General features: G+C 33.6%; 1 protein-coding gene across 1 annotated transcript; it reads right to left on the bottom strand.

The window, feature by feature from the left end:
* Nucleotides 1-18,566: 18,566 nt before the first annotated feature.
* On the bottom strand, nt 18,567-19,073 carry LOC134236597 (uncharacterized). Its single transcript, XM_062718772.1, has one exon. The coding sequence runs from the start codon at nt 19,071-19,073 to the stop codon at nt 18,567-18,569; it is 507 nt and encodes a 168-aa protein (XP_062574756.1).
* Nucleotides 19,074-19,319: the final 246 nt, after the last annotated feature.

Genomic DNA, 19,319 nt, shown 5'->3' on the forward strand with positions numbered 1-19,319 from the left:
GGCCCCCCCCCCACTTTCAAAAACGATGCTACGTGCCTGGACTATGAGTCCTTGAAAGTTTAAAATTATTTCTTTCTGTTACATTGATAAGGCAATCCTCAACCTCATTATCATTCCCCGATCGCATTTACGTTTAGAAAAAAAAATCACTGGACATAAACGGTTGAGTACTCATCGTAAGTATACATGTACTCGGGTTATAATCCCTTGGCTTTTTCGAATTTAGGCTTATCAATAGCCATTAACTGTATGTATTTAATTTCAAAGTTAATGTGTTTTTTTTCTAGATCTTTGAGGGTTACTATATTTCGTATAACCTAAATAATTATGTCCGTATTATATACGTGGAAAAAAAAATTAACAGTAAATTATATTATTTCGTAAAAGCATGCAGTATAAAACTCACAAGGTGAAAACTTAATTATTCACACCTTGGTATATCAGCTGGTCAGTCAGGCATAAATTTTGTCACCAATTAACTGTAAAATAGCTGCCAGGGAGTACCTCAATATAACGGTTATGAAAACAACTCTTTATCACCTCTGGGGACCGATCAGTGTCTTCAATATAAGCGATATTTCAATATAGCCAATTTCAATATAACCGTTATTTTAATGCAAAGAATATGAGAGGCTAAAACTGGGGATATATTTTCATTTCAAAATAAGCGGAATTTCAAAATAAGCAATTTCAATATAAGTGGAGTAAGCTGTACATGTAATTTTAAAAGATATCTATGCTTGAACATTATATATATGTAATATAACGAAGCGGTATGTCATTGTACTGCTGTTCGAAAATGATAATTTTTATTACAACAATGTGACCTTAATTTGTTCGAAAAACTATTGAGCTTAAAAAGTGCGTTGAGCTAGTTTTTACCGTTTTAATTAGAGGTCAGGTCAAGGTCATCATCTTTTCCCTGTACAATAGGAATAATAATAATCAAAGTAGACAATCAATTCATGCGATGCATTCTTCTATTTAAATAGATAAAATGTATACCGTTTTGCATAAAAGAAATTACCACAGGGTCTATAAGCATTACTAATTTAACATAAATAATTTAACTAAATTGGATATTGGCTAATCCGAATTTTCTTGTTTTTTTTAACTTTTAGGATATATTAGTTATTTTTTAAGCTTCCTATATTTAAATTTTTCATATTTTTACGAATAATAAAGTAATCATATAAAGATACAAAATGATACAAAAACAAAACGTTTTGATCGTTTATTAAGAAGAAAAGCATCCCTTTTTTACAGATATTTCGCTGATATCCGTATTTAGCTTGGAAGCTTTTAAAGCTTTCATAATTTCAGTTTGTTTGGTAAATCATATTCATTTGATATATTTTAAAACGTATGTCCCTTATTATTAATTAAACGTACATTTGAAAACTTCTTCAACTCTTTTGATTGTTTAAAGATTGTAACGAAAACCATTGCTGTATATTAAATTATTTTGAGAAGCATAACAGAACATATTTCCATACACGACCATTCGGCCAAAAATATTGTCCCTGCTAGTTAAGTCAGATTACCATTTCTATTTGAAGTTCTACAATTGTGATGAGGAAAGAAAACTGATGATGATCTATTTAATCTCTTACATTTAAATATATATGGCATATCAGCAAATATACTTTTGATATTTTATCTAGTCAAAAACAAGACAAGAACCCTACCTTAATAAAGAGTATCTTTCTTTTGTATTGGCACAGTTTGGTTTTTAATGGTAGTGATACTTACTTCCATTTGTAATTGAAATTATTTTATTAATTTGCCTGAAGCTGGAAAAAAGTATAATCTTAATCTTTGTAATTTTTTTAACCAGCATCCACAATTACATTGTCGACAAAATCCGAATTTGACATACTTTCTTCACATCTGACTTCAAGTTCCAACTTCTTAAGCCAGAAAGAAATGTATACAACTATCAATTCGAAAACAGCTGGACATCGATCATCTACGAGAGAAAATCAACAAAAACATGCTGCTTTAACATCATTTCCATATTTAACAATTATATTTATTCTAATTTTATTACTGACTGTAGCATATTTAATAAATTGCATTTATAAGAGCATTTTGGCAAGAACTTCCAACACTGTTAAAATATCCCGCTCTGTGGAATTACAGGTCGATGCAAACATGGCAAATGAAAATAAATTGTCGGAAATGGGCCATCTTACGAAGTCATAGAAGAAATGATATATAGTGACAGTGATCATGTTAACTTACACATGTACAAAAAACGGAAACATCTTCAACAGAAAATGTTCAGCCATTAAAGTTAATAGAAATTCATGGGCTTGATGACAAAGATGTTTTGCCACAAGGTGTAAACTCCCAGGGAAACCATTCTAATCAGGATCTCAGTATCAACGAAAGTGAGGCAGTTGAAGAAGAAAACGGAGACATTTATTTAACTGTTGTAGCTTGAAATACACGTAGAGATGAGTAGTGACCAAAAAAAAACCTATCTTAGGTGAAGTTGTCTAGCTGGTCCTTTGAAGATTAATTGGAAATCCAGTTCTATTTTTAGTACACGGAAAACGTGAACGTATGTATGAAACTTAACACTGACTTGTTTATTTGCAAATCTATCTTCAAATTTATAGTAATTTATTGACTCTCTCAATACTTATATGCTTAAGAATCATCTTAATCCTTTTGTGTGTATGTTTAATACTGGAGTCATGGGCTAGTAATTGTTGCTCGAATTTGTTCTATGGATACATTCAGCAATTAGACTTTTGGGGAAATTGTTTACTTGGGATTAAAACCTGTGAAATTTTACAGCACTTAAACAATAAACTATTGCATCCCAAACAGCTATATGTGGTATTCCTACTACAAGTATTTCAGACTCCAATAAATGCAGTGTGTGTACATATGTTAACACTTTTTGTTCTACAAAGTTTGTTTTTCATTTGCTTATATTTTTTGTTCATTTTTTGTTTATTCTTGTTTGAATTTCATTTAGTTTTGTTTTATTTTTTTCCATTTAGTTATGTTCCAGCTTATTACCATGATTACTTGCACACTATACTTCATTTCATTATTATCCTCCAGTTACATGTAGCTAGAGATGTCAGTTCAAATATTTTTTCATTGATTAGTAACAAATACCAAAAATGTGAACAGTATCCTGTATATTATTTCATACAAATCTTCAATATTTCAAATAATCACTTTAATATCATTGTGATTACAATATTACTAATATGTGGATGTGTGGAAACAAACCCAGGTCCAGCAGATTATAAAAAACACATAAGTATTGTGCACAACAATGTATGCAGTTTACCCCCTAAACTTGATATTATTAGAAATGAATTTTCAGGAAATGATATAATTGCCATTACTGAAACTCACTTAGATCAGAGTATTGACAATAGTAATCTTTCACTTGATGGTTATTATCAACCAGTTAGAAAAGACAGAAATAGATATGGTGGAGGAGTTGCACTGTATATTTCAACTAGATTAAATTTTAAAGTTAGAAATGATTTAAATTTTTCTGATATTGAAATTTTATGGGCAGAGATCCAATCACAAAATCAAAAGTTTTTGGTTGGAGTCATCTACAGACATCCCAACACTGGGTCTGATTTTTGGGATAAGTTTTCAAGTACTGTAGAGAGAGCTCTAGATACAGAGATGAAATTGTTTTTGTTAGGCGATTTCAATGTAAACATGTTAGCTCCTGGGAATAATACATTTAAAAACCTACTACTACAACTTAATTTAACTAATGTTGTCTTAGAGCCTACCAATTTTACAACTGATATTGGAACTTGCATAGACCTAGTGTTAACTAATGATCCATCCAAAGTTAAGAGTGTTGTAGTCGATGAACCCATTTGTAGTTCTCATTCACCCGTTTCTATAGAAATCTCATTTCAAACATATAAGCAACATGCCTTCAAACGCACAATTAGAAATTATAAAAATGGAAATTATCAAGGCCTAAACGATGACTTACAAAATGTTAATTGGGATGAAAAAGTGTTTACCTCTAATAATATGAATGAAGTCTATGAAAATTTTACATGCACTTACCTAACCTTAGTAGATAAACATATACCAAAAAAGCAAATTACAATACGTCCATCAGATAAACCATATATTACCACAGAAATTCGTAGGAAAATGAGGCAAGAAAAAGAATTCATAAAAAGGCAAAGCATACTAAAAATCCATTACACTGGCAAAAATTCAGACAAGTCCGTAACGAAGTAATAGACTTAGTACGGAAAAGTAGGAAGGAGTACAAAATCAAACTTGTCTCTCAACTCATTGACAAATCTATTCCACCAGGAAAGTGGTGGCGTATAGCAAAATCCGTTGCAAGGTTAAAGAAACTAAGTTCTCCCCCATCCTCTATCAAATCACAAGATGGTAGAATATTGATTCATCCAATTGATAAAGCTGAAGAATTTAATAATTTTTTTCTCTAATATATCACATATTGAAAATGAGCCAGATTTGCCCGAACATGGAGCTGGACCTCCAGACTACTTCTGTGATTTTGAAATAAGTGATCAAGATGTTCTTGATCAGTTAAGCATACTTGATCCCTCTAAACCATGTGGACCAGATGGAATTTCTCCCAGAATATTAAAGGAAACTCGTTATTCCATATATAAACCTCTATGTAGATTATTTAACCTTTCACTTACAAATAAAGTTCTTCCATACATATGGAAACAAGCACATATTTCACCTATTTTTAAAAATAAAGGCTGTCCCCAACAATGGAATAATTACAGACCAATATCATTGACTTGTTCTATATGTAAACTAATGGAAAAAATACTTTTTAAATATATGTTTAATCATATTAAGGAACATGACTTATTGTGTAAATACCAATCTGGGTTCCAACCTGGGGATTCTACTGTTAACCAATTAGTTGAAATATATGATAAAATTATGTCGAACCTTGACAGAGGCAGAGATATACGCTTTATATTTTGTGACATTTCCAAAGCTTTTGACAAGGTATGGCATAAGGGAATGATTTTCAAACTTAAAAACTTTGGATTTAGAAATAATATACTGGGTTGGATTGAAGACTATCTTACTGAGAGACAACAAAGGGTGAATTTAGAAGGCTATTCATCATCATGTAAAACAATAGATGCTGGGGTACCCCAGGGTCTGTACTGGGTCCTTTCTTGTTTTTGTTATATATAAATGATATATCTAAAGATATATCTTGTATATTCGACTGTTTGCTGATGATACTTCTTTGTTTGCTATTATAGACAATGATATCAATGCTCCAACAATGTCCCTTACTCAAGATCTTGAAAAGATAAGAAATTGGTCCAAAGCTTGGGCTGTAGATTTTAATAGTGAAAAAACTGTTAATGTTGATTTTACTAGAAAACATGTAAGTTATCCTAATATTCAGTTTGGATATGGAGGTGATTATATAAAACAATCAAATACTCATGTTCATTTAGGATTACAATTTCAAGCAGATGGTTCTTGGAACAATCACATATCAAATATATATGAAAAGGCATGTAAAAGATTAAATATAATTAGGTTATTGAAACATAGCATTGATAGAAATTCACTTATAAAAATTTATTTTGCCTTTATAAGACCAATTTTAGAATATGCTGATGTTGTATGGGATAATTGTACCCAAAATAGTTCAGAATTGCTTGAAAAAGTTCAAATAGAAGCTGCTAGAATTATTACTGGACTTAGAGTTAATTCATCCAGAACTTGTTTGTATGGTGAACTAGGATGGGAACCATTATATCTTAGAAGAGAAAAACACAAACTTCAATTGATGTATAAAATGATTAATGGTTCTGCACCTGATTATTTGTATGATTTGATTCAACCTTGTTTTCCTGTTCAACATGCTTACAACCTAAGGTCTGGATGTAATAACTTATGCATACCAGTTTGTAAAACAATGTCATACTATAATAGTTTTATTCCATCAACCGTAAAACTTTGGAACAGTCTTAGTGAAGATGTAAAAAACTCTCCTTCATTAGCTATCTTTAAAGCAAAACTTAAGAATTGGGGAGCAACTAATAAACCTTGTAGGTACTTTAACTTTGGTAATAGGAAAGAAAATATCTTGCATTGTCAGTTGAGAAACAATGCTAGTAATCTTAATGCACATTTAAAAAATCATTTTTTATCAGATATTCAATCATGTCAAAAGTGTGGATTTCATACTGAAGATACTGAACATTATTTTATCAACTGTCCATCGTATAATGTTGAAAGAAACATATTGGTAAAAAAATTAAATGATATTAATGTTGTTTTTGAACTCGACGCTCTACCAAAGAGGAAAATCTCAATACTCTTATCAAACAAATTGTCAAATATTTTCATATGTACAAGAATTTATAAAATCTTCTAAAAGACTAAATTAGGGACACTGTCATATTAAATATTCTATTAAATGCATAATTTTTTTTCCTTCTTCAAATATTTGTATCATTTTTAAGCTGGAACAGTATGTAAATAATATGCATACAGTTAGGGGGTTGTCATTTTTTTTTTTGAGATATATTATTGATAAATAATACTTGATTGTGAATCTTTATTTTTCATTATAATTTTATTGATTATCATGTTCATGTATTATTTACTTCTAAATTGTATCTTGACCAATTATAAAAGGAGAGGGCTTACATAGGCATTGCCTGTTGCCCAATCCTGATTGAATTATATTCAATAAAATATGTTTAAAGTATAATTGGAAATACTTCTTGATTAGAAAAGATTGTAAAATATGAATATTAAACAAACCAAGTCATGAAGTCAAGTACTCTGACAGTATCAGAAAATAAATGAAAAGAATAAATGTCAGGCTTAAATCCATACTATACAATAAAAATATGCTTACAATGAACACGAGTATTGTTTTGAAAAGTTTAAACACTAGTACTCAAATACACATTTAAACACCGACTGATAGCAAAGAAATACGCACGCTAACTCTCGATTCCAGCCTACATTTTGCAACCATTTAATTCAATATAGATGGCAATTGGGCCATAAATTCTTTGTTTAATAAAAAGAATAGCTCAATAGAAATTGATAAATTTTCTTAATACCAGCGCTAAATAGTAAATTATCCATAACTCCAGCTCTTGGAAAAAGGGGATAGAAATTGAAATAAGACTTTCAAGCATCACCATATTTTGAAATAGTTTTGGATATAATTAAATGTTATACTTATATCTTTTCTTATGTTTTAGGCAAATAAATAAAACATAAATGTATTAATAAAATATAATGTTTCAGTTGTAAATCGCTTTGAAATTGATGGAAAATAAGCATTTTTGTCGTTTTTTGCCAATAAACATATCCCCCCATGTGTCACACAAAAAGGTTTAGTATAAATTTGTGAAATAACAGTCCATATTACCTGTAAAAAGGATTTTTTGTGTCAAGGGGTGGGGGGGGGGGTAAAAAATATAATTTCCGTTTTCAGTAAAAAACGGAGTTATCCCTCACTTTGTTTTCCCAAATAAGTCTATGAAAAATATCAAAAATTCATCGAATTTGTTGATTTTTGTCCCCCGCTTTCGCGAAAGCGAGGAGACATTAAATCTCATTCGTCTGTCCGTTGTCCTTTCTCTCCGTCTAGCTGTCCGTCAGTCTGTCAGTCTGTCCGTCCGTCACAAAAACTTTAACCTTGCCCATAACTTTTGATTAAGTGGAGCTATGACTTTCATATTGCACATGTGTATTCTTTGTGAGAAGACCTTTCTTTGGGTACCAACAAATTTGACCTTTTGACCTTGACCTTGGAGTTTGACCCACTTTAACACAAAAATTCCAAACTTTTACTTTGGCCATAACTTTTGAATGGTAGGTACTACGACTTTCATATTTTACATATGTCTTGTTTGTAGCAAGACCTTTCATTGGATACCAACAACTTTGACCTTTTGACCTTGGTCTCAGAGATTTATGTACTTATGAAAAAACTTTAACCTTGACCAAAACTTTTGAATGGTAGGGGCTAGGGCTTTCATACTTCATGTATGTAATCCTTTTGAGAAGACCTTTCATTGAATACCAAGAACTTTGATCCTTTGACCTTGACCTTAGAGTTTGACCTACTTTTTAAAAACTATAACCTTGGTTACAACTTTGGAACTGTAGATACTGGGACTTTCATATTTCATATATGTATTCTTTGTGGCAAGACCTTTCATTTTATATCAACAACCTTGACCTTTTGACCTTTACCTTGGAGATTTTTAGTACTTATGAAAATACTTTAACCTTGACCATAACTTTTGAATGGTAAGGGCTAGGGCTTTCACACTTCAAATATGTAATCCTTATGAGAAGACTTGACACTGGATACCAAGAACTTTAACCCTTTGACCTTGACCTTGGATTCAGTGATGATTTCTAAATAAATGACATATGATACGGTGTTCATATTACACACTAAACGTCATAAAAAAATGACATCTCACCCACAATGACACTGAAAGCGGGGGACCAAAATTCCTTGAATTTGCTTGTTGAAAATTGATCTGGAGGTATGCGGGAGAAGAATATTATTGTTCGCACTTCTTGATTGAACAGATAAGAATTCAAAAAGAATAGAAAAGCAGAGGTTCTTATTAAAAGTCCTTTTCTATTCAATGAGTTTTTATTTATTTATGCTAAATAGCATGTCTGTCTGAAATATGGAGATCGAGTTACTGTTTGTAGTTAAAATAGATTTATTAAACTGTTAAAACACTTGACAGAAATTCTTGTTCAAGTAAAAAAAAAATCATTCTACATCAAACTTGAAATTAATATATGTCTTCTAGGTGAATCAATAGAATGTGCCTTCTAGAGTAGCTGAGGTGGATTAAAAATAGTATTTCGAACTAGAAATTCAATCCTGTTTTCTTGGCCGTCCGCGTCGAATTTTTAGAAAAGAGATGGAAATGACATAAGCTGCTATTCCCAATCTTGCCAGTTAATGTTCCTCGGCCTTTAGACTAAGACCAACCTAGATGGTAAACTTTTTTTGAAATTTCACAGTTTGATGACTTTTTAAAATTACTTCTACTTGACTGCAGAAGAAATCTCTAGGACAGAAATACAAAATACATGGGGGGGGATGTAATAATCTGGCGCTTTTCAAACAAATTTCCATAGGATTCAGTAGTAAATTTGACAACTTTTGAGATGATACCCAAAGAAATCGGGGTGGTAAGCATTCGATTTTTTAAATCTTAAAACAAAAAAATATAACAGTAAAAATTAACAAAAAATTATCGAGATCCCTAGTGTAGAAATAATTAGGCTTGGCCTCGTTAAGATATGCAGATTAAAATATCTTCAGTAAACGTTTATGTTTATTGAATACACCTAAACATAGGATGAATGTAAGTAAACATACAGGCATGCTCATGAAAATTTCCTAAGATGTTTCTTACATAATGTAAGACGCGTCTTAGGATATCTCTTATGACATATCTTAAGATAGGTCTTAGGGTGTAAAACGAAACATTAGGAATATCCTAAGTTAAGATTTCGTAAATTCTATCTTTTATTTTATTTTTTTGTAAAATAAACACTACGCTGAGTTCCTATTTCAAGTTTATTTCATAATTATGTATTTGCAAATGTAGTGGGGAGGGGTCTGCAGTTGTTGTTATACAACGTTAACAGAGCATATATTTGCGCAACAAATATACACTTTTTCAATGGGTGGCACTGTGGCTTTCTGGTCGTGCATTTCAATTTTTTCAGACCAGCGAGCTGAAGAACTGCAGCTAATGTATATATATGACAAGTACGTTTTCTTTTCATAATTATTTATATTAGGGAATAAGTAAATTAGAAAAGTAATAAGGCGAAACATCATATCTTGTCGCTGTTTGTCCCAAGTTGATGAACAAATCTCTCTCTCTCTCTTCACTCTCTCTCTCTCTCTCTTTTTCACTCTCTCTTTCACTCTCTCTCTCTCTCTCTCTCTCTCTCTCTCTCTCTCTCTCTCTCTCTCCACTACAGAATAAATCTGGATCTGACAGTGCGCCACCCAAAGAAAGACTTTTGATTCCTTAAAATACCGTGTAATCGTTTTAAAAATCTGTTTCTATCATAAGTTGTAAAACACATTTTTAAAATAGTTTTTGAGACATTAAACACAGCATTAATAAAAGAACATAACACGGTCAGTCCTCAGTAACCTATTCCGTATTATAACTACACGTTCTGTGCCCAACTCAGATAGATCTGTTTATTTCTTTGGGACATTTTATGTGTGTGTTCTACATATTTCTACGTACGACATTTTTTTCTGTCGGTAAACGGGATGCCAGGACTAAACAAAATTATTATGATGACATTGATTAACAAAACAGACATTGTTAATAATACTTCGTCCCTTACCTTCCGAAGTTTGTGTCCATCCATCTTTAGATATTTTCTTCAGCAATTCAATCCATTATAAAGATTATATTGCGCATCATGCTTTGCTTGAAAAAAGGACTCGAAAATAAACATCCAGAATTTGTCAAATAAACCGGGTAATTCCAGGCGCACTGATGCAAATCATTCTACCGGACGTTTAAATACACAATACAAAAAATTCAACGAGCTTCGCGTTCATGGATTACCAAAATAGGGAAGAGGTTGAATACCCCCAGATTTGAAAAGAAAAAAATGGAAATGGGGGGGGGGGGTCAGCCCCCAAGTATCTGTAATACAAGAATTTGTAACAAACGTCAATATTTTCATGTTTAAGAAAATAATTAATAGCGATTTTTCCTCATATGAAAAAAAACATTTTTTTTTTTAATTCTCTTTTTAATGTGTCGTTTGACTGCATTCGGCTTCAGCCAAGTGCTTGCACTCGATGATGTTTACATCTAAAAACGTGGCGACATCAGCTGAGATATGCAGTGAATTTATATGTTCCAATCAGGCAATCTTTAAAGAGAATAAGGACAAAATAAAAGACAAGGCTTCGTTTATCCCTTTTACGAGAATATGAGGACGTTATTTCGGATAAATTAATCATGGAACGTAGTAGTGTAAAAACATAAAAAAAACATAGTGTAAAAACTAGCAGATACTTTACTATAGGCTCTACAATTGAGCTGTGAAGCCTGACTGACGTTATACATCACCATAACAACAATCTAAAGAAAAATAGGAAGTTATTAACGTCATTCATGACCATAGTAATTATCATAGCAACAAGGATCGAGTCGATGACGTTAAAGTAACCATGGAAACAAACACCCCGCCTTTGTTCTTATGTTTCCATTGTTCACCTCCGTCTTTTGATCAGTTGTTCACCTCATTTCTTTATTCTATTGTTCACCCCCTTAAAATAACTAAAAGCAACAAAAAGACATTATAATGAAAAGTATTAAATCCCTTGGTATTGAAGTATATGCATAGATTAATGGAGAATTGAAGAGGTCAATGATTAAACAGACCGGGAAAAAACATAGAGCGGCTTCTTCTAGGGAATTTTCCATGACGTATACTTTGCAACCCCCTTTTAAGATGTGTTTCTCCTGATTCCCAAAATGATTTTCTATATCCCTTCATCTTGGCCAAATGTTTTGTTTTTCTTTCATAATTTATCATACATTATAAGTACTAAAAGCAATGACCCATTTATCATTGTTTATAGCCATTATATTTAATCTTCGTCACTTCGATCTCTTCTACTCTAACTGAAGACTGTCAGTTGTCACATAATATTTGGTCCGCCTCGTTTAAAGGCTGGTAAGACCTAATTCTATAACATATTAGGTCCGCTTGGCTCGATAAGAAAAGGTCCGCCCTCGGCCTATATTATACAAATTGTACGAGTGGGACAGGATTTTCGAGATTTTAACGATGCGAAGCACGAGTGAAAATATAAAAAAAATCCTGTCTCACGAGTGAAATAAATTCCATATTCAACTAGCACAACAAAACATTGAATTTTCTGTTTATTTTCTGTTTATGACATTTAAAAAAAAAATCTTAGATTATTTCCTTTGCCTCTGTCTTTTTGTGAAACAGTCATAGGCTCGTGACGTCATAGTTGAACGGTTGAGACGTCATAGCTTAGCCTGGTCCCCTGTCTCATCCTTGCCAAGGCAGTGACGCGCAGTATATGAAGCAAAACAGGGACAGGGAACCAGGCTAGTCATAGCTAAGTGAGGAGAAAACACTGTAAACATGAATTTTGCAACATATTTTTGGTAATTTTGACAAAACACAGTTTATGTATGACGTTATCAGGACGTTACTTGGTGAGGGACAAGCAAAACACTGACCCCTATAAAAAAATGAAATGGAATCTTGTTACATAGACTTCTGCATATCAATGGAAAGATAAAATTGTGAATTTTGTAAATATCCAACTATAATACATTCATCAATTACTACCAGGGGGTATTTGACACCTGAAATACGGGGGGATATTGGGTTGTTCAAGCATCCATTTTCAGTGCACCTATGCATTTTAACCCCCTTGCTCAACAAAAACAGAAAAAATCTGACAAAATAAGTTATATGCATTTTACAGAACAAATCCTAAGGTTTTCTTTTAGTGTGCTTTTAGGGTACATTTTCCACCTCTTGAAAAAGCTACATTACCTGCTAATAGACTCATGCAATTCTGCACATGTGAAAACCGGATGTTTTGGGAGTTATCTCCCCCTATTAAAAAGTCTCACAATCTTTTTTTTCTAAAAATGAATGCACACTTTCTTCTTTAAATATTAAGATAAGATTCTACTTTATGTGAATAAAAACAAAAAAGATGCAGTTTTCATCTCTGGGAAACCCCCCTGGATTTAATACAAAGCTGTGTTTAGCTACCTTAAAGGAAATAAAATTTTTTTGCAATTCACTTTTTTGTATTTAGGTGCAAAGAGGACAGAATTCCAAACATTTTGGTGCATAAGTTGTTGAATTTGGTCCAGAAATGGGCAAGTAATTGTAAATTTAGTATTACATGTCTACGACATTGGTCGATGCATAAAACAGGACTTCGAAGAGAAATTCAAACCTAACCGAATCAGCTGACACAATAATTTTATTTTTCTTCAATTTAAAAAACACAAAGTATGAAATATACAGTATTTGAATATCAATAAAATGTTACAATATAAGTTTTTTGAAAAGCTGCCAAACAATTTTAACAGATATTGCTAGTTTCTGTATAAACAAGGGGGGGGGGTCTAATTGGAAATAGTCACTGTCTTAAGTCAGAAGATTACCTAAAAAAAATCTGGACGATGTCACCCTAACTAGATACTCAATTGGTCTATTTCACATGTATATCTATACAGAAGATACATATTCTCATTTGCGATCAATTAAATTGAAGGTCATGACCTTGCGAAGCTTCCATTTTTGACATGACGTCACACTTTGATGTCACAATGCTGTTGCGTCATAATGTAAAATAACAACTTAGCCCCCAGAATCCTTATCGTATGTATAAATTCTATGGAACATGTATCTAATAGGCATTATGCCTTACACAGTGTCAACCTGAGATTATATTGTATGGTTTACTACATAAATTAAAACAAATAAAGCAATTTTCTATGAACTTACAGGCAAATAAATGTGGGAAATGTCATCAAATGCTACTCCTTAAGGTCAAGATCTAGTAAATGGAAGGTGCCTATAGATTTTTCACATTTAAGAAATTAATTCCTTTAATGATGCTTTATAACATTAGCTTGGTCAAAATAGGCTTTTCGGGGCATAATTTACAGAAAACAAGATGAAAAATCATATTATAAACTGTCATTTTCAATGAAAAATTAAGAAAACCAGTATTGAAAATGGGAGTTTTTTCCCCTATCAGGCAAAGAAAATGTATCCAGACTGCCTACAGTTTCTCAGAAAACGATAATTTGTATGTTCTTAGTCTCTACTTTAAAATAATGTTAAATTTAAGATAGGTATCGGGACTACTTTTCATGTGATTTCAAATTGAATTCCATGAAAATACTTTATTTTCTACATAATTCTATTAGAGCTGTAAAGTACGGGAAAAAGAAAGTTGAAAGTCATTATGACGTCATAATGGATTTAGTACTGAAAAGTTATTCTGAAGTCATTTACTAGATCTTGACCTTAAGGGTGCAAAACACAGTTTTATGTATGACGTTATCAGGACGTTACTTGGTGAGGGACAAGCAAAACTGACCCCTATAAAAAATAAAATGGAGGCTTCTTACATAGACTTCTGCATATCATTGCAAAGATAAAATTGTGAATTTTGTAAATATCCAACTATAATACATTCATCAATTACTAATAAGGGGTATTTGACACCTGAAATATGGGGGATATTGGGTTGTTCAAGCATCCATTTTCAGTGCACCTATGCATTTTTAACCCCCCTGCTCAACAAAAACAGAAAAAATCTGACAAAATAAGTTATATGCATTTTACAGAACAAGTCCTAAAGTTTTCTTTTAGTGTGCTTTTACGGTACATTTTCCACCTCTTGAAAGAGCTACATTACCTGCTAATAGACTCATGCAATTCTGCACATGTGAAAACAGGATGTTTTGGGAGTTATCTCTATATCCCTTCATCTTGGCCAAATGTTTTGTTTTTCTTTCATAATTTATCATACATTATAAGTACTAAAAGCAATGACCCATTTACCCATTTATCATTGTTTATAGCCATTATATTTAATCTTCTGTCACTTCGATCTCTTCTACTCTAACTGAAGACTGTCAGTTGTCACATAATATTTGGTCCGCCTCGTTTAAAGGCTGGTAAGACCTAATTCTATAACATATTAGGTCCGCTTGGCTCGATAAGAAAAGGTCCGCCCTCGGCCTATATTATACAAATTGTACGAGTGGGACAGGATTTTCGAGATTTTAACGATGCGAAGCACGAGTGAAAATATAAAAAAAATCCTGTCTCACGAGTGAAATAAATTCCACAACTAGCACAACAAAACAGTAAATTTTCTGTTTATTACATTTAAAAAAAAAATTCTTAGATTATTTCCTTTGCCTCTGTCTTTTTGTAAAACAGTCATAGGCTCGTGACGTCATAGTTGAACGGTTGAGACGTCATAGCTAAGTGAGGAGAAAACACTGTAATCATGAATTTGGCAACATATTTTTGGTAATTTTGACAGTTTTATTCAGAATGGTTTATATATTTCCATTTATCTTATATTAGGTCAAGGAAGATTTTTTTTTTTACAGCTATCTTTATTAATTATGGGAACGGAAATCGAGAGTTTTCCCCACTTCTGATATTCGTCCTTCTGTGACAGGATATCATTTTTATTCGATGAATAAATTACAGTATTTCACGGGTAAAAATGTAATAAAAAGTCGTATTAATAGCTAGTATTTACTCCAATAGACAGTAAACAGCAAGAAATTAATACATACTCGGTAATATACAGAAATGTACAGATTAATTGGATCGAGTTTCCTGTCGGGAAGATGGGATTTGCTTATTTTGTCGCTTAAATACATTTATATCAACATTATCATTTAAAAATATCAAAAAATATAAATGTACATACATTTACCTTTACCGCCTGTTTTATGGGCAGCGTAAAGGGCAAAAATTACCATAATGAGAAAACACACAATTATTTTAATTTCAATGACCATAAAAACTTAACAAACGATATGATATACAATGCATAATCAACAGACCCAAATGAACCCTAATGACGTTTTGACATGAAGATATATCTGAAATACAGAGGGCGGACCTTTTCTGATAACTGTGTTTTAAGGTCCGCCCTGTCCCTTTATCTAGTTTTTAAGCTACGAAAATAACCCCTGTCCAAAAATTTCTCTGTGTTTTAGGTCCGCCCTTTCTCTTTAGTTTTTTTTAATCTACGAAAATAAACTATGTCCAAAAATTTCCCTTTATGACATAAAGATATCTGAAATACAGAGGGTGGACTTTTTTTGATAATTGTGTTTTAGGTCCGCCCTGTTTCTTTCTGTTGTTTGTTAAGCTACGAAAATAAACCCTGTCCCAAAATATCCATTTTTGACATAAAGATATCTGAAATACCGAGGGCGGAACTTTTCTGATAACTGCATTTTAAGGTCCACCCTGTCCCTTTCTTTACATGTAGTTTTTAAGCTACGAAAATAAGCCCTGTTACAAATTTCCTGTAATAACATAACGATATCTGAAATACAAAGGGTTGAAACTGTGATTTAAGGTCCGCCCTTTCTCTTTTTCTAGTTTTTAAAGCTACGAAAATAAACTCTGTCAAAAATTTCCCATTATGACATGAAGATATCTGAAATACAGAGGGCGAACCTTTTTTGATAACTGTGTTTTAAGGTCCGCCCTGTCTGCCGGCAAATTTGTCATAAAGATACTAGTATCTGAAATACAGAGGACGGACCTTTTTGGATAACTACGTTCTAAGGTCCGTCCTGTCTCTTTCTCGATTTTTTTAAGCTAAGAAAATAAACCCTGTCCAAAAATTTCACATTATGACATGAAGATATCTGAAATACAGAGGGCGGACCTTTTCTGATAACTGTCTTTTAAGGTCCGCCCTGTCTCTTTCTATAATTTTTAAGCTAAGAAAATAAACCCTTTCCAAAATTTTCAATGTATGACATAACGATATCTGAAATACAGAGGGTAGAACTTTTCTGATAACTGCGTTTTAAGGTTCAACCTGTCTTTTTCTCTAGTTTTCAAGCTACGAAAATAAACCCTGTCCAAAATTTCCTTTTATAGCATGATAGTTCGTTAACCGTTGTCGAAGATGACCATAATAACATCTCGTCTGTTACATTTTGTTGTGAATGCATAGATGGCCGATGAGTTCAATGTTCGCATAGAACGTCCTTCCACAAACTGGGCATGAAGGTCCTAGTGGAGTGTCAACAGTGGCTGCTCTCTCTTTACGCTTTGTGCGTTTTTGCGGTTTTACCAGGTGCTTCTTCTCTTTTTGGTACTCGTTTGCCCCTATCATCATGCTTGAGCGCCAGACACTGCGATCGAGTGCTAGGTTTTCCCATTTTGTAGGTTCTATATGGAACAGCCTCAAGGACATTTTAAATGAATCTTTGTATCTTTTTTCTGTCTACCCCTGGAACGTGTACCATTTACTAACTCGCCGTATAGGAGCTGCTTCGGGATGCGCGAGTCGTCCATTCTACGAACATCTTGGTCCATCCCAATGGAGTTGATTTGACCGTACATGGTATTGAATACGCTGTACATATTCGCCTGGTTTAGAACCTCTGTGTCTGGGATCGTGTCTTGCTATTCAATTCCCAATATTTTCCGGAGACAAACTGTGAGGAAATGATTAAGTTTCTTAGTGTGTCTCTGGTACACCGTCCAGGGTCTGCCGTTAAAAAAACATACCAAAGTCTAAGAATGCTCTCATGTCTGAGAATTTTCTCAAATCCTAAATTCTCAGACCCAGCGGCTGTCATAAAAAAGTTGAAAAAAATAAAATTCCTTAAACACTCTTTTATTCTAAAATTCTCAGGTGAGTAATTCTCAAGACTTGAGTTGAGAATTGTTTTGAAAATTCTCAAAGTTTTATGACGGCGGACCCAGGTTTCACACGCATAAAATGGGGTTGTCAGTACAACTGCTCTGTACACACTAAGCTTTAATTTGTTGTTGTGGTAATGCCTCGTCGGTCCCATACTGCTTTGTTTAGGCAACCAAAGGCAGAACGTGCTTAAGCTATGCGTGAGTTAACTTCATCGTCAATATGGACATTTCTGGATACTGTGCAACCAAGATATGTAAACTTTTCCACAGGTTTGAGGCACTCAGATTTGATGTTAGGCTCAGTATAAGAGAGGTTTGGTGCCGGTTGGAACATGACTTCAGTTTTCTTAGTACTAATTGTCAATCCAAAGTTGTCACAAGCATCCGAAAACCTGTTCAGGTTTGTTTGCATGTCAACCTCTGTTGATGCATTTAGGGCGCAATCGTCTGCAAATAAGAAGTCTCTCAGCCTTTCACTATGGACCTTAGTTTTCGCTCTCAGACGTTGCAGATTGAAGACTCCCCCATCCGTGGGGTATTTGATGTCAATGCCTGGATCATTTTCCGAGAAAGCATCTGTCAGCATAGCTGTGAACATCAAGCTGAACAACGTAGGGACAAGAACACAGTCTTGCTTGACACCATTTATGACCTCGAAAAGAAGCAGATTGGTTTCCATCATCAAGAACGTGGGCCTGCATGCCATCATGAAATTGACGCACCATGTTGATGAATCTTGGTGGACAACCAAATTTCTCTATTATTAGCCATAAACCAGTTCTGTTGACGGTATCAAAAGCTTTTGAGAGGTCTTCGAACGTTGTGTATAGGCTGGTATTTTGTTCCTGGCATTTTTCCTGCAGTTGTTTGGCAGCAAAAATCATGCCCACTGTTCCAAGGCCTGAACGGAACCCACATTGACTCTCCGGTAGCCCATTTTCAAGATGGCGAAGAAGTCTGAAATATACGTGCAAAGATCTTTCCAGCAATGGAGAGGAGTGAGATTCCTCTATGGTCATTAGAGGAATTTATATCGCCTTTACACTTGTAGAGGTGGACTATTGAGGTATCTTTAAGGTCCTGAGGTAGGGTTTCATTTTCCCACATTGCCTGAAAAGTTTGCTCAAATTCTGAGTCATCAGTGGTCCGGCAGATTTATAAATCTCGGCTGGAATAGCGTCGGCTCCGGGAGCTTTGCCTGTTGACATTTGCTTTATTGCTTTCAGAGACTCAGTGGCAGATGGAGGGTCGTAAAGTGCAGTGTTGATTGGGATCTGAGGTAGACGATTTATGGCATCGTTGCTGACTGAAGATGGCCTGTTGAGGACCGAGCTGAAATGCTCTGCCCACCTGTCTAGAATACCATGCTTGTCAGTAATGAGTTTCGTTCCATCAACTGAGAGCAGTGGTGCTGTACCAGCAGGTTGAGGTCCATACAGCATTCTTATGGCTTGATAAAAGCATTTGGAGTCGTGGATGTCAGCATAACCCTGAGTTTCTTCGGCCTTTTGGCTAAGCCAATCGTCTTTCTTATGCCTTAGTTCAGTCTGCACACTCTGCTTCATTTGGTGAAGAGCAGCTGTATTGGCCGGGGTCTTATTAGAAATGTTTTGCCTCAGAAGTCTGTTCTTTTCTTCAAGCAGTTTTCAATGGCCTTTTGTTTTCATCAAACCAATCCTGATGTGCATGCATTTAAGGATGTACAACACACCTACCCCAAAATATTCCTGTCGTTTAATTTTCGTTATTTTTGTATATTTAGTACATGACTATATCTACTGCATGAATGCATATTTTGGACAAAATCGTTC

This window comes from Saccostrea cucullata, unplaced genomic scaffold (assembly GCF_032062105.1).
Source record: "Saccostrea cucullata isolate Sc308-1 unplaced genomic scaffold, CSIRO_AGI_Scuc_v1 ctg3494, whole genome shotgun sequence".
Classification (NCBI taxonomy): Eukaryota; Metazoa; Mollusca; class Bivalvia; order Ostreida; family Ostreidae; genus Saccostrea; species Saccostrea cuccullata.

Coding starts and splice junctions, on each gene's coding strand:
- LOC134236597 (XM_062718772.1), bottom strand. CDS start 19,073: ATGAAGCAGAGTGTGCAGACTGAACTAAGGCATAAGAAAGACGATTGG.